Source organism: Aulostomus chinensis, chromosome 15 (genome assembly GCF_037954235.1).
Source record: "Aulostomus chinensis isolate RoL2024-O1b breed Wild chromosome 15, RoL_Achi_v1.0, whole genome shotgun sequence".
Classification (NCBI taxonomy): domain Eukaryota; kingdom Metazoa; phylum Chordata; class Actinopteri; order Syngnathiformes; family Aulostomidae; genus Aulostomus; species Aulostomus chinensis.
The window spans coordinates 17,274,262-17,290,980 of record NC_141334.1 but is presented as its reverse complement, the minus strand read 5'-3'; the positions used below and the strand labels follow the sequence as shown (position 1 = coordinate 17,290,980).

The 16,719-nt window shown below is 42.1% G+C and overlaps 1 protein-coding gene across 1 annotated transcript; it reads left to right on the top strand.

The window, feature by feature from the left end:
- The first annotated feature begins 261 nt into the window (after nucleotides 1-261).
- Nucleotides 262-14,942, top strand: ammecr1 (AMMECR nuclear protein 1). Its single transcript, XM_086226682.1, has 6 exons — nucleotides 262-1,865; nucleotides 5,953-6,063; nucleotides 6,828-6,942; nucleotides 7,191-7,281; nucleotides 8,233-8,329; nucleotides 9,420-14,942. The coding sequence occupies exons 1-6, from the start codon at nucleotides 1,390-1,392 to the stop codon at nucleotides 9,532-9,534; spliced, it is 1,005 nt and encodes a 334-aa protein (XP_086082808.1). The 5' UTR covers nucleotides 262-1,389; the 3' UTR covers nucleotides 9,535-14,942.
- Nucleotides 14,943-16,719: the final 1,777 nt, after the last annotated feature.

Below are 16,719 nucleotides of genomic sequence, written 5' to 3'. Positions count from 1 at the left end.
TGTGTGGCAGCAGAAAGGGACACACGCTGGGGGGAATGAAAAAGGGGTGAAAGGCAAAGAGGCAGAATTTCTTACAGATTACAAAATATTACTGTTATGCCAGGGCCAAACACGGCCTTGAATCTGTTTACAAAATGTCACACTGAAATCATAAAAACCAAAAAAACAAAAGGAGGAACGCAAATATTTTATCTGATAGAGATGATTGCTTCAAGGATGCTTTAGTCCGTGAGATACAAGCACTTAAATCAGACTGCTTTTCACCATGCTTACACTTTAAGTGGGATGTTTAAAAAAAACAAGCCCAAATTTGGCACCCCCCATAGTTACGTATTCTGTGTAGCAACTGGGCGCAACGCTTTTTCCTGAATCCGGTTCCGACGTGCCGACGACACCGACGCCTGTGCCCACAGCCTGATCGCAGGGCTTTTACCCGACCACCGCTGAATGGTAGCAGCTGAGAGACGGGTGCGGAGCGAGGGTGGCGAGACCCGGAGGATTTCTCACGGCTCACGGACTAGAATGCTCTTCTTTATGTCTCCCCACAAACGGATGACAGCCTCCAAACAGACGTATTCTGAAAACTTTCAGCTCTACATTTGACGTGGGGTGTTATTTGGGTTTTTATCAAGCAGGTCCAACAACAGACATCATGCAGGTGCAAACTGTGGGCTAGCGATTCTGAGATGACTTGCTGTGCGCTGACGCGCTTCATTGTGCCATGCCAGCCCTGCATTGTCAGATGCCATTTTACTCTGCGTTATCCTAGCGTCTGGAATTCCAACATACTGGGCCTGTTGTGTAATTAGAAGTTCGTTAGGCAGTAGCAAACAAGCTGGTGCAATGAGAAGCTACGTTGCTCATGACATTGTACGCAATTTGTGCTGAAGCTTATGGGTCCTGCGTACTCAAGCTCCCGGCTTCCAATTGAAGAGGGGTGCTGCTGGGCTACAGCGCACTGCCTGTCGGCTTCACATCTGGACCGCCTGGCTACTGTCATCTGCGGCCTGCTCGGACTGTCAACTCCCTGAACTTGTGGGGTGCTGAGTGAGCTCGCCTCGGAGGGTGTCGTGTTAGGGAAGGGGAGAATATTTGGGACTTGACGTTATCGGTGGTCCAAGGGAGCACCGTTGTCCAAAGCTGGACTGGTTACTGACGTTACTGAAGGAAAAATGCTTGTCAAGCAATGGATTTTGCGTAGCGAAGTCCCGCATTTTTAAAGGCAACGCTAGGGTGACATTGCAGTCCTCTCACCACATCGGTTATTTCGTCGTCCGACAAAAAAAAAATCAAAGAGTGAAAGTGGAGTATTGTCCGCCATACGTATCAACGCAGTGGGATTTCTACGTCTGGTCGGCGTTCCCCCCCACCCTTCCCGCGGTGACGGTTATGGGTCGGAAGCGGTGTGTCGGTGCAGATTGTTCCAAGATGGCGGCCGGGTGCTGCGGGGTGAAGAAGCAGAAACTGTCGGGATCACCCGGGTCGGGGGGTCCCGGCGGGGTGGGGGCGGGAAGCGGGGTGGCAGGAACCGGACATTGTGGATCGGAGTTGGGGATTGGCTCCTCCACTACTGTGGCAGCAGCGGCGAACGCAAGCAGAGCCAACGGCCTGGGGGGACCTGGGGGTAACGTTAGCGGCAGCAGTAGTAGTAGTGGTAGCGGCGGCACAAGCGCTCTGTCCCCAGCCCCGACCGGTTACACTTCATCCGGTCTCTCCCCGAATCTCAGCCCAGGACCTGGGTCGGGAAGTGGAGGCAGAAAAATGGTCGTTTCAGCAGAGATGTGCTGCTTCTGCTTTGACGTGCTTTATTGCCATCTGTACGGATACCAACCTCCAAGAACACCCAGGTTTACAAATGATCCCTAGTAAGTATGAAGTTAATGTCTTTTGTTGTTTTGCTGCATGTCAAAGCACAATGGTACAGTCTCTCAAACACTGTCTTGTGAGAAACTTAACAGGCTTGCCTCGAAATTCTGCTCCAGTTTTCAGAGCAAAGATTGTCACATCGAAATAATGTTTTACTTCTGATGATTTTAATGTGAAAAGCTGTCCATCATAGCTTAATTTGACCAAGTTGGAAATTGGGCCTCGCTGCCAGCAATGGCCTACAGCTACATTAACGATACCGTTTCAATGAATGATTTGACTTGCTATTATCAAGTTATCTATCATATCGTCTAATGATTGACTTGTTTGAAATACCCTTAAAATTTCCCGTCGATTCTCGGTAAACAAAACATGTAGAATGTTGGTTATTCAACTCTAATAACACTGGCTAAGGTTAGCTAAGCTTGTCTGCTACGAGCTAATACTTAGTTGCTATCATCACCCAACAGAAAGGGTGGAACGGATAAGATAACATCGCTAGTGTTTTGTTTAACAATGGCAGTTCGGCTAACAAAGGTAGGAAAAATATTCAGTTAAAATAAAAAACACCGAAGGCAAACTTTCGTGCTCTTAATTCATTTAATGTGTCCCTCAATGAACTCTGAAATGCTAACAGTTGCTACACACTAGCCTTAGCTCTGTTAGCTATAGCTACATTAGCTTAGAGACGAAGCACTAATGAGCTTTTGGTCCTTTTATGTAGTGGTAACGTTTATCGCGTTAAAATGTCTCCGATGGATTGGCCGACAAACACACTTGTTTTACTGTAGCTTCAGTTTCGTTCCCGGTGGACAAATGTACTGTCCAATTAAAGTTAACTAGCGTTCAGTACTGAGTTTAGCATCAGCCAACAAAGAAAAGGTGGACGTTGCCAAGTACTTAGCAGTCTTAAGCATCTCTTACTTTGAAATGTTAATTAAAATTACTTCAGGCAACGTGTTTAACATTTAACCGCGTCACCAAAAGTGAAGTGTTTACTGAACATTAGATTTCTGATAGCGTTTTCCCGTAAACACTCAACTGAAACATTTTGACTCCACCTCATATATAAGCGTTATAACGTAACGCTACAGGGTTGTACCTTGAAATTAAGAGGCTTTAAAAAGACTGTTTACACTCTCGGATATGAAGGACTTTACACGCTGTTGACCTTAAAAGCTGTCACGGCAACTTCATAGTATTTTTAACAGTGTTAGGAATTCCTGTCTTCCTGTGGTCATGTGACAGACTGAAGTAGAAACTGAGTAATTCAAATTTGTTGTGGATAATAGTTTTAACACTCCTAATGGTTTTATGGTCATGATCAGTTATTCAAACAACAGCAATCTCGCATTGATCTCATAAGCGTGTATATTGTAAGTAATTTGCTTTCTTCATGCTGTAGGTTAGCATTAAAATACCTCACTGTGTATTATTATTGATGCCATGTGTGGTTTGCTGAAATTGTTGAAATGCTGTTTTGGCATGTTGGCAGAAAATCCAACATGCTGAAGCCTTCAGTTATACAAATGTATCCAGTAATCGGCACACTAAAATCTGTCTCAAAAGTGACTGACCGGGGAACTAAACTGAGTTTCTGGTAATTGTTTAAAAGTGTATTTTTGAGATTTGTTTTTATTCTTATGCACACTTATGCACACATATGCAACAAAGTCCTCAAAAAATAAATTATTCAGTGCATAGTGTATAAAGAATAATCAATAAAACTGATGTTGTCAGACTAGATGTAAAAAAGAGGGGAAAAAAATCGAGCTTGGTTGTTAAACAACCATCTTACTATGGACCTGTTGATGAAAAGGAAACCAGGAAGTTTGTCCCTGCCTGAGATGACAGGGTTTCTTTAAACTGCCGAGGGCCTCAGGGCGCCACTGTGGTGCCATTAGGAAGATCCGGGTTTGTCTGTAAGTTCCTGTGATGAGTGAGCTATTACTCATACTTGTGTCTCTTGTAATGACATGGTGTTTGCATCTGACTTTGGTACATCCCAAGTACAGATTATATTTTATTAGTTGGGTAGTGTGACCATCAGTGATTATATCAACAGACCACTGATAAGTAGCCATTTATTCATTGAACATCTGTGGGGATCAGTTGAGCAGTGAATGGAGACGTCAGACTCTAATTATGATGACTGCGTCATCACTTGGAGGCAGGAGTATTTGCCTCTGGAAAATGTGGCCATTTGCATTGTCTCATTGTTGGCAGAAAATAGACTTAGAAAACGGCAATAAAAAAAAAACTCTGGACACAGAATTGTTGAGGGATTCTTACACAGCCTTGGCGCCCGAGGATGAACTCTGAACCGAAGCAGCCGATCACGCCTAGGAATGTTGTAGACACAACAAATTTGAAAAGTTCCACAGGTTTAGGGGAAAGTCATACTTTGCTTTGTGATGTCCTCAACATGTCCTCCACCCAGAGCGGTGTCAGAATGAATTACTGAAATCCTCTGATCGACAACATTTGACACAGACAGACACAATGCTCTGTACAGTAATGCCAGTGAAGGGTGCAGGACCTCAGAATGTTCAACTTTCACATCTTTAGACATGATGAGAAGGGAAATACAGAAGGACCAGCCTGTAGCTAATGATCCCTTGATGATGGTTAACACCCATACCAGTTAAGAATCCTCTTTTCTGTCTGGACTGGTGACCAGCTGTCTCCTCCATTTGAAATACTGTTTGGTTTGGGTGTTGCCTGGGAAGAGGACGTAGGTGGCGGGACAGGGCGTTAGGGTCGTGTAGCTGGTTTGTTCGGGTCAGTAACAGCTCAGTCTCTTGCCACTCCATGAATTTGTTCAGTTCCAGAGTCTTGTTGTCACAGTACTTTGAAATCTTTGTCACTGTCTTCATGTTAAAGACCGCTGTTCTCCACCCTCATATTTTTGTATTCTTCTGGTTTAACACCAGTTGAATATAGAAATGTCCTCATCATGCCCACTCTCTGGCTGTGACTAATCCGCAGAATGATCCACTGAAGTCACACATGGACTCAATCAGACTGATTTTTGTCTGCAGCTGGGTGGGACCTGACACATGAGAGCATTCAGTAATGTGCCTTCGTAATTGCTAATAAATCCAATCATTACTTATTGCAGTGAAATATGGAAAGGAGGAGGTGGGTGTTGCTGCCAACTCCTGCTCCATTGTAGGGTCCTTCAGAGGTTTCTTCAACAATCCTTACTAAATAATACACAATCAGTCCAGTTTTGTGCGCTAATAAGAGGCATCCAAAACACTTTAGGTCACAGCTATGCTCACTCTAGCTTGATTGAGTGATTAATCATTATGTGTCTGGTATTCATTGAATTAAAGTCTGTCCTCAGACGGACAAACACACACACACACACACACACACACACACACACACACACACACACACACACACACACACACACAGTCTATAACTGGTCTAATGTAGGATGGGTGTTGGCCCTAATTATGCAAATCTTGCCAGCAATAATGGTTCAGTTTTGCACATAACAGCAAAACAAGGTCGCAACATTGAGCACTGCCCTTCAAAGTGCTTAATTCACAGAAGATGTCTCATGAAATCCAAAGGAGACCATTTAAAATGTTAATGTTCCGTCATTATCTGTTCTGAAACATTCTTTGCTGTGAAGTCATTCACACATTTTATTCATGAGCAATGATTTCCTCAGACAAGTCATAAAATATTTGACTGTTTCAACGGGATCAGTTTAGTTTTCCCTGAGGCTTATTCATTCTGTTTCACCATTAGGAAACATCCTTTAGAAATCCACAAAGGGTGGAGAATTATTCTAAAACGTAATTGCTGAGCGAATCATGGGTGGAGGGACGGCTGCGAACAACCATCATGATCTGAAAGACATAAGTGCCAACGTGGATAAGAAATGTTGGATATTAAAGCAGGTTTAGCTATTTGGTGTGTGCTGAATGTTCTCGTCTGAGTTTTGATGTAATCATTCAAGAAACAAACCATTTCTACATTATTATTTTACATCCTCATTCGCTTGCAGACACACAGTGCACATCAGTCATGTTGAAATGCTTGAACCAGTTGTTCTCTCTTTCTTTTCAGCCCGCTGTTTGTCACATGGAAAATAGGCAGAGACAAGCGGTTGAGGGGTTGTATAGGTACATTTTCTGCCATGAATCTGCATTCAGGACTCAGGGAGTACACCCTTACCAGGTAAGCAACCATCCTGATGAATGTTTGACTTGCTGGTCACATTTGTCTGATTTCTTTTCTCCCCTGTAAAAGTGAGATGCACAATTCTTACTATGGTTAAGATATAAGAAAATGTACGTTATCATTGTTTTGTTCCATACGTGCAAACATTTTGAACTTATGGAAATGATCAAGGATGTGCACTGACATGATCGTATCACTGGTCTAACTGCAATATACCAATTTACAGCATCCAGTGTTTGACCTAGGAATCTGTATTCAGTATTAATGTTACTGTCATTTAAATGTCATGTAGAGTATTTGAGTGACAGCACCGCTGTGCAGGGCGGGACTGCAACTAAATCTGCATTTGGTTCATATGTTCGAGTAAATCATGCATCGGTGTTGTTAGTTTTTATTCATGTCAGCGGGGCCCTCTATTAACACACGGTGTGGAATTTCTTCTCTAGCCGCTCCTGACCTGAGGGCAGACAGCTGACTTGTCAAATATATGTAAACACATACACACAGCCTCTCATGTCAATTTAAAGGCGCATAGATACGCATATGTGGCTGTGCTGTGTGACCATGGCCGCCTCCAGAGAAAGGTCCTCACTGACCAGTTACTTGTTTTGTTTGGTTTTTTAACTGCTACCACTTGGATGTTTTCAAATACAATAACTCAGAAACACTCTATTCCATTGGTTCTCTCAAACTGTGCGGAGTCTTTTCCGAGTCTCCTATTTTAAATGAACAGTGTTGTCTTTGTGCTCGTATGCCTGCAGTGCCCTTAAAGACAGCCGCTTCCCCCCCATGACAAGGGATGAGCTGCCTCGCCTCTTCTGCTCAGTGTCTCTTCTCACCAACTTTGAAGACGTCGGTGATTACCTTGACTGGGAGGTGAGAGACGCGCCTTCGCTACACCCAGCAGCTCCTCCAGAGTTTTAGAGAGTCTGCTTTTCATGCGTAACCTGCACATTTGAAGAAGCAGTACCAAGTGAATAGTTACGCACATTAGATCAGAGTATTTGCTTGTATGATTTTGACCCCGTCACAAAGGCATTCTCTGTTTATGTCTTTATTGGATGGAAAGATCCTTGCCGTTTAAAAACACATGATTTCTTAGTAATGTCTGTCTTAAATTCTAGGTGGGTGTTCACGGTATTAGGATAGAGTTTTTCAATGAAAAAGGATCAAAGCGCACCGCCACCTACCTACCAGAGGTTGCAAAGGAGCAAGGTGAGATCTCTCTGTGGTTCTGACAAGCTGGAGCGGCGTAAAATGACGGTTAATTCATTGATTCATTGTTTTGTCTATTCAGTGTACAATCGTACTGTGTGTTAAAGTTAACCTTCAAATGCTCACATTTGAGAGGCAAAAATTCCTTCAGTTGGTTGACTCAAGCAGTTTATGCGACACAACCTGTCAGATTGCTGTCGTGTTTACGTGACGCTTCTTCCCTCGAGTGGGGAATCTTGAAGTCATTGTGGCAGACACACTACATGACTGAGTACTGCCTGGAGGTAAAGCATCAGATCGTTCACGAGGACGAGTCCCCAACATGTCTTACCTGCTCTCCAGTCTATGTTTTGTCACAAAAAATGCTGACAATCCGTTACAAAGGGAATGGTAGCATTTGCGAGACGGGAGCTGTTGCTCCACAAATAGATGTCTCTGCAAATACTCCCAAGTTGTGGGATGATTAGCAGTGAACCACCAACAAAGAAGAAAACATAGGTGATAAGATAAGACTGGAGTGTCGTCATGTGCATGTGATCGTGATATATAGGCTGTTTCCAAAAGTGCTCACTGTTTACAGCTTACGTGCTCAACCACCTGAAATAACATCATGTCCTTGATGCAAGCGCCTATGCAGTGAGAAAGTTTCCTGTTGCTACAGACACTTCCTCCTGTAGGAGTCCCCCGGCACTGTACTTTCATGGGCTGTCACGGCTGAAAGCTGTCAAGAGACAGCCAGCGCTAGCGCTCCAATCCGTCCGAGGTCGTCCGTGAGCTCCAAAACCAGTTAGCGAGATGAAAACCAGGGCTGAACTTGCGTAGTTTGAAAGAGAAACCCAATCAGTAAAATGTTAAGCCTCATCTTGTCTTCATGAAAAAGCAGGCTATATACTGTATATATTTCTCCAGAAGTGTATTTTCAATAACAAGAATGAACTTGTTTCTCTTTAGGTTGGGACCACATTCAAACCATAGATTCCTTACTACGAAAGGGAGGTTACAAAGCTCCCATCACAAACGATTTCAGGAAGACCATTAAGTTAACCAGGTAAGCTGAGACCCACATGCTGATGCATCAGTTTATCATGCTTTGACTTTGTTTGCATTTTTATTATGTATCCATCAAATGCTGATGCCTTCCAAAACGGACACCAATTTTAAACCAGGTAGTCGGGTTTGTCTTGTGTTGTCCATTTAGTCTTAATATAATCCCTTCCCCAATGGTTAAAAAAATCTCATCATCTCGGCCACATATTAAACTGGTCTCTGTGAAGCAGCGACGCACTCTGATGTTGTTCATTCAGCACTGAGTTTGAAAAAACCAAAAACAAACTGGAGGAAAAAATCCCGTCATTGTCCTCCGTGCTGGCTTTACCCCAGCTACCACAGATTATACGCACGCTGGAAACGCTACACTCTGGTGCTGCTTTGACACCTCTGACTTCTTTCCAGTGCAGCGAATGCGCTTGTGATGGCAAGTGAAGAAAAGAAAAAAAAACAAAAAAAAACAAACGGACCAATTGGCTTTTGGAAACATGTTCACCTGGGTTTAACAAGCCCGTGTGTGCAGTGGGAAAATGGTATACTATACATCTGTCCGTCAAGTTGTCGCAGAAAAAACCCTTCCGAAGTCCAGTATTGATTCGTCTTTGTGAGACTGCAGATTGTGACTAATAATGGACACTGATCGTGAAACTCTAGGTTGATACCAATCTTTAAAATAACAATTTGGCAGCTGTCGTGATTCTGATTGTGGCGTTAAGTTTTTCCATTGATTTCTTTTTGTTATGTATCCCAACTTTTGTGCCAGGAGACAAAAAAAACCAACCCAAAACGTCCTTATCAAACAGTTCTAAAGTTTTTCAGCCCGTCATCACACTATCTTTGAATGAGCGCAAATTCAATCACACAAATATCTGAAACAACCTTTAACTTCACCTTCTCTCACATCAACAGATAAACATCGGCCACTGCCATCGGTGAATGACACCTTATTGGCCGATATGCCGATGGCAGTCAACAAGGTGTATATTGGCCGATACCGATTTATCAGTGCATCCCAGTGACTGATCCTAGATTTCCTTACAAGACATGAGGTGCCCACTCGTCTTCACCAACACATCTTTTCTCATTTCTAGGTACCGTAGCGAGAAGATGACAATGGGGTATGCAGAGTACATAGCCCACCGCCAGCACCATCACTACCAGAATGGCATTGGGCACCCTTTACCACCCTACAACCATTATTCCTGACAGCGAGCCGCATGACCAATCATTGGACCTCTCCGCGGACCTTTTCCCAGGAGAGCCTGCCCCCTCCTGGTCTAGTTATTTCTACTACTGTACCATTTTATGATGATAGTTTCCGTTGCCATGCCGGCCGTCTCCTCGACGTTGACATGGCAACGGGTGGCAACAAAGCATCATCTGATTCTGGCAAGAAATCCACCTTTTTCTTTTTCTTTGCCTGTGGTTAAGTTTTTGCAGCATATGTATACCTATATCTATAACCCCCTTCATTCATAATTTTGAAAATTAAGTAGATTTTATTAACCTTTTCAGCAAACCTAATCAGGTGATTGATTCTGTGGATGGAAGGAAGTCTCTTACAGTGGTTTAGTCTTTCGCTTATATTGTTTGGGCTTTGCTACACTTTTACTAAAAAAAAAAAAAAAAAGTTCTTTTTTTTTTTTTTGTTATCGTCTTTCTTATTATCCAGACATGTATATCATGTAGCAAGGCAACTGCAGTTCTCAAAGGCTGTGTCGTCTCTATTCAGATTCCTCTCAAAAAAAAAAAAGAAAAAAAGATTGAGGTTGTTTAAGCCATGTAAACTCTTGTAGTGTTGTAGTTGGAACTATATATACTGGGATCTGTGTACTCCAAAGTATAGCTAGTAGGATTGTGATGCTCTCTTGACCAGCGGTCGCTGGGAGTTTCTTGTTTGAGCTCACAATTGTGCGTGCGTGTGTGTGTGTGTGTGTGTGTTTCTGTGTGTGGCTATAGACACTGGTCTGCCACAAGTATAAAACCAGTCAATTAGAAATTGGATTTAACCTAAAGATTCAGTTTAGAGAACCTGCCCCTGAGTAGTCGTTTTGTTCAGTGATTGGAAAGTGTCGGTTTGGCTTGAGCTGCGCCCCCCTTCCTTTTTTCAGACATTGGGTAACTGCAAAGGAAGCCATTTTGTCTTGAGGCTACTCGAAACTGTACAGGTGATTTGTCAATTGTCTTTGGAATAAGAGGCTTTATTTCCCTGTATCAGGGAGGGGGAGCAGCCCTAAGTACAGTCCCCAAGACCCCCCCCCCCCTCCAAAAATTAAAAAAAAAAATAAATGCAAGTGCATGCGTTCATTGAAATTTATTCTGTCTATTAGTTTGAGAGTTTACTGGCAGGGAGTCACGTGACAGGGAAACGACTTAAAGCCATATTCTCTTTCCATACGATGTGAGAGTAGTCCGTTGTTTGGCTTAAAGTGTGTGTGTGTGAGAGTGAGTGTGTTTGGTGCCACGTACCTGGTAACCTGTAATGTAATGCAAACTTACACTAGCCAGCCTCAGGCAAAGGCTGCATCACTGAATACCTGTAAAGCCGGCGGACGCTTTCGGTCATCTGTCTTGTATATTGCCCGTGTATCTGTAGAAACATTGTCTTGCCGTTCAGATTATAGCTAACCACTGTTACTTGTCCACAAAGTATGATGTATTGAAATGGTCATTTTGACTGAAGATGCACCGCTTGACGCACAAAGGAAGTGATCTATTCAACATGTTTGTCATTGTGCTTGTGGATAGTGAAGCAGTAACACTACCACCATCACCACCACCACCACCACCGTTCCCCATCGAACACAGAAATAACCCATTAGACCTGCCCCCCCCACCACCACACACACACACACAAACACACACACACACACACACACACACACACACAGGTGCAGGAAGTGTTTGGATTTGTGGTCTGTTTTATCAGCCGTTTTTGTTGTTGTTGTTGTTTTTTTGGAGCAGACAGTCAAATTAGTTTGTGCAGACTCTCTGCATGGGGTTGGGTGGCTAGCCGTTAAAGAATGGGGGGAGAAAAAAAAAGAGAGAAGAAGCCTGAGCATTGTCAGAAGAAGCCATTCCCCTTCTAGAGATTCCACGTAGTGAGTCACATCCACACACACTAGGTGAGTTTGAACTGGATCCTGGTGCGGTCTGCTTGTTTCGGGTTTAGTTTTGCAAACTGGATTTTTTTTGAGAGGTTCTCGTTACTTGACCAACATCTTCCTCTGTAACAGTCTTTACTAACTGACAGGTTATTTTTTTCTTTATGCAAAATGTCAAGGGCTTTTGGCACTCCATCCACAGTAACCCGAAATGACCCCAGTTTAAGTTGTGTTGCCTTAAATGAATTGTTTAATAAATGATGGACCAGGAGATGGTGCTCTCGAGTGTTCCTCTGTGCCATGGTTGGCTCTTACTAAGTTCCATCTGAACGCCACAGGCTCAGAAAGGGTCTAAATTGTGTTCTCCTCACTTGAACGCTGTTGCTAATACCTCCTTGGATATATCGGGGCTCCTGTAAGCCTGCAGTCTTTTGTTTGCTCGCCTCTCATAATACATTTTCCTCCACGTCTCTTCATAAACACTGTCTTAAAATGAAGTATAGTGTCGCTACCCCTAAATGTCTGACCAATTCATACCTCTAGAGAAATCTACACTACATCTAAAGACGGAACAGTTGAGCATCTGTTTCCTGGTCCATTTAATACAGCACAACCTGAATTATTCTGCTGCAAAACCAAATTGACCATGCTCTTTTACATATATGTCTTTGTATACACATGCAATGTCTTTAGTTGCATGTATGTATGATTATGAGACCTATGGTTTTATCCATGATATGCTTGATCTATGGCTTAGACACTCTTATTAACCATTAAGAGATTTAAAAGACAAATATGGTGCTATCAGACCTCATATTGGGGTGGTCACAGCTTGTGACTGGTCATGCGGACTCATTGATCATATCATACTTAAAAGATGCTGCATGTAAGATTTTCTCGCCAGTATTTTGCTGCGAGATGAGTTGTAGCGACACACGCTAACATCGAAGGATGTCACCGATGCAAACAGTAGCCCCCTGTAGTCCAATGTGGGTGATTTTTTTTTTTGTGTTTGTTTGTTTCTTTTTCCGGGATCAGTTCCCTATGGGAAAACATGGAATGAAGAAGTCCCAGCAGCAAACACTTCATAGGGGCTAAGGAATGTACCGTTAATGGTCGCTATGGCGCTTTTTAGCAGTGATCTACTGTGAGAAAATCCTACATGTGTTACCTTTACTATCCTTGATATATGCAGATCTGTTAAACAGGTGTTTTTTTTTTGTTTTTTGTTTTTGTTTGTTTTTTTCTTACCAGTGCAAGTCAACACCCCTGCAGGTTTGAAAGGACAAGAAGTCACACGTTAACCCTTTTCCCTCAATAACTACCCACACTGTGGCCCAACCTCATGGCCTAGTTTGTCAAGGTGTGATGTGTGTCATAGTCGTGGTGGTCGTTGCCTCGCCTGGCAGGTCGGATGTTGCTTTTGGAAAAAAGAAAAAAGGTTTTTTTGTTGTTTTTTTTTTGTTTTTTCCGGAGCACATCCTCCCATATCCTCTCGCTGCTGAATTGTTGGACCTCCAGTGACCTGGCAGATTTGTTGAGCAGTGGTAAGGTCCTGTTAATGAAGTGTAAGGTAAGCACGTCCTGTCACGGGATACAGAGTTAATGTTTTACACAGGACGCACAGAATATATAGTCCTGCTTCTGTACTGATGAACTGTACAAGCATTGATACCTCATGGGATATTATGGAACGACGTTCGTAGTTTGTTGTAGCAGATCATGTTTTGGTTCCATACCAGGGTTAGAGTTCAGCCTCAGCATTCCCAGTGTGGTCATACTCATGTTTCATGGAATGCTCAAGCTCGTGTTACCTTCGTATGTTTGACTGAACCAAAGATGCCAGCGGCCATGCCCAAATGCTGCTTTTACAGGCCTGGCTTCCTGTCCTTCCAAAAAAAAAAACCACCCCTGCAATTGACAAAATGTTCTTTTAGTCTCTCTTTTTTTTGTTTTGTTTTTTTTTTTGTGCGATTTCTCAACTGTCTTTATGAGGTAACCTAATTTTTCAATGAATTTTCATTGAAACTGTCTCTGAAGCCATTCATGGCATCAAGGATGGTTTAAAATGGTTGCAAATTGTTGTTACTTATTTTGTTTATTATTATTATTATTGCTATAATTTACAAAAATGAAAATCCCATGGTGTGCCTCCTAGCTTTATGGGTTTATAAATGTTTTTTTCCCTAAAGACCAGCAGTTATACTTTGTATAAAAGATGGATTTTTCCTTATTTTTTATGCCATTAAAGATGAAAAAGCCTGTTTTCTTTACTCTGGACCCAGTAGCTGCACTGGTATACAATCGCACTGATAGATGAATAATTAAAAAAAAAAAAAAAGAATAAATGAATCAATAATAATAATGATAATGACAAATGAAATAAGAACTACAATAAACTTGTGTTTGAAGCTTTTATTAAAAAAAATAGAAACTTTAAAAAAAAAAAAGAAAATGACTGTTTTTGTACATCAAAATAAATTCTTTTCAAAAGAATATTTTGGATCTAGTTTCAAAATTATTTTAGTGGTTTTCTATGTTCTGAATTTTTGAGACACTGACTTCGAAGATGTGTCACTGTACAAAATGACTTTTCTGTTGCAGTGGCCTGATGGGCTGGGAGGGTTGCCTGGTGTAACTCCTCATACCAACTTTTATTTACTTCTTATTTTGATTTTTTTTTTTTTTTTTGGATCTGTTTTTTTTTTTCTTCTCTCTGTTTTAGTAACTTGAAAATGTTGATGGAAAAATATGAACTGGGAATTTAAAAAAAAAAATAAAAAAATCCATCCCCTGTAGAGCTAGAACCTTCCCCCCTTCCTATTGAATTGCTGTTAGTGTGACAAGACTTGAAACGGGCATTTATTACGATAGTATGATTCCAAAAGACAAAAAAAAAACAAACAAACAAATACACCCCAAAAAAAAAAAAAACGATTAAGAAAAGAAAAAATAAATTAGCAAAAAAAAAAAAAAATGCAAAAGATGAGCGGGGGGGATTGAAAGAATATATATAGATGGGTTATCTTGAGTATGTAAGCAATGGCTGTGAAGATAATGTAGTTTTAAACATTGTTATTACCTTTTAAAATCATTTATTCAATAAAAAAAATCAAAATCAATCGACGAGAAAACGTGTCATTCTATTTTCTTTCACACTCACCCGTAGATACTGCAGGGAGTTTGAAGTGTACAGTCGTGTGGGACAGAAAAAGACCGTGACGCTTGAAGGGTGGAGGACTGCTTTCAGTGGGTGTCCCTCCACAATGGGCCCTTGTCACTGCAGCCATTTTGACGCGTCATCGTAGGTTAAACACAGAAGTAATTAAGCTGCTTTCAGGGGAGCCGGGGCTCTGGCGTGGCGCACGCTGACTCAGTGAAATGGCTGTGACACGAAACACCACAAAATGAATTTGAGCATTTACACCAGTGTTTACCTGCCGTATGTCAAAATGGCTGCTGGGGGAAAAAAGGTCATGTTATCGTTCAAGTAAGAGTGAGTTCTTTTTAATGCGTATTTGCTCTTTGACACTTTTGACTCTTTTTTTTTTTAAATCTGCACACAGTCTTACTGACGATAAGCAAAGTTTGACAGCTGTAGAGTGGTGAAGGGTCAAGTCGTATAACCCCCAACTAAGCATTTTTGAACATGCGATCTCTTTGTCTTCAAGTCAATTGGTGTTCAGTTCAATTTGTGAAGTACAGTCGGTGGTTAACAAACACTTGTTTTACAGCATTGAATGCCACACTTCGGTTTTGAAGCATTTGTGTCTTAAATACTGGGGTTGCTAACAACTGGTGGAATGAGACCGCAAAGGACGTGGAACTCCCACTGAGTGTCACAAATGAAGTTTCTGATCAGAGGTCATCGAGTTCAAAACGGGAACGGTGAAGCTAGCTGTGACGACCAAGTCTTTCCTTGTGGTGCGGTTTATTTGTTGCTTAACGTAAGCTTTGCGCTTCTAGTATAGCATGTGCGCTTCAGAAATGATTAAAAAATGGTGTTGGCTCGTGAAGATGATCCTGTTGAGCAAAACTTTTGTTTGCCACAGTATTTTCTTTTGGTATAATCCAAAATCCAATGTAAAAATCCCATGATCAATGGTTAAGGAAACCCATAGAGACGCTTCAAAAATACATCATCCCTGCATCACTGATTGCCCCAAACATCTATTGTATTATGTACCTCCTTTATCTTCAGGCTCCTGCCTGTAAGACTAAATTGAGGGTAAAAGGAATCCCTCAGCGTGGAAAAAGAGCACTTGGCGAATGAGTCCTGTTGTGCATCAACGTTTTGTAGCCTTAATGGATCCTTGATTGATGGTTATCAGTCAGCTAAATTGGTTGGAGTACATTCAGCGTTGCCTGGTCAAGAGGTCAACTACTGAATGACTTCACTTCATGATTGAGCCATTAGTTTTGGTGGTAAGGTATTTTCGTCTGCTTTTCTGTTCGAACAATTCGGTTCAGTTCGGAAAATTTTGACTTCACCTTCTGTGTTTTGTGTCACCTTTGTTTGTGGATGAAATGTCAGACATGGGACACTTAGGTCTTGCACCGTCTAAGCAAGAAAATGAGTGCAATTTTATGACATGTCCTGAACCGACCCTTTAGATTTGAAGCTGCAGTCCTGCAAGCACCGTCTGATGGTACACATTGTAGTAATCACATGAATTGACTCCACTTGGACCACAGTATTTATGGACTACAGATAAAGCATGCTGGGGGCTTAATGAGGATATTCTGGCTTCAGTAAGTGATAGCGCTCCACTCAGATCGGGACTATAAAACAAGCCATCCTATAGAATTATGTGATGATTATGTGATTATCAGGTCCCTGAGCTTCTGCTGAGTCTGCTGCTGCTGCTGCTTCCCTCTCAATTACTCGACTGATAATTTAAGTCGTCGTGCTATAAAACAACCCAACACAGGCCGGAGCTGCAGGTACCCAAGAGTGAATGGGAGGGCAATTATTGCTCTATAATGTGTTGTAATACATTGTGTTGTATCAGAAAACAGGTGAGGCGCCGTCAAGTTCCCTTAACACGCCACATCTCCTACATTTTATTCTGCACTTGAACAGACCATCACAGTTCAACCAGTTTCTCCTGCTGGTGGTCCAGCATCACCTTGAAGGCTTTTTTGCAGGTGGACTTTGATCAAACTCCTCAACCATATTGTCAGTGAACATCAGGAGCTACAAGCATGAGAAAAATCTGCTCACTCCAGTCGATATGCCGCACTAAAAGCTTCTTAGCCTCTCCGGCCTCACAGATAACAGGAAATA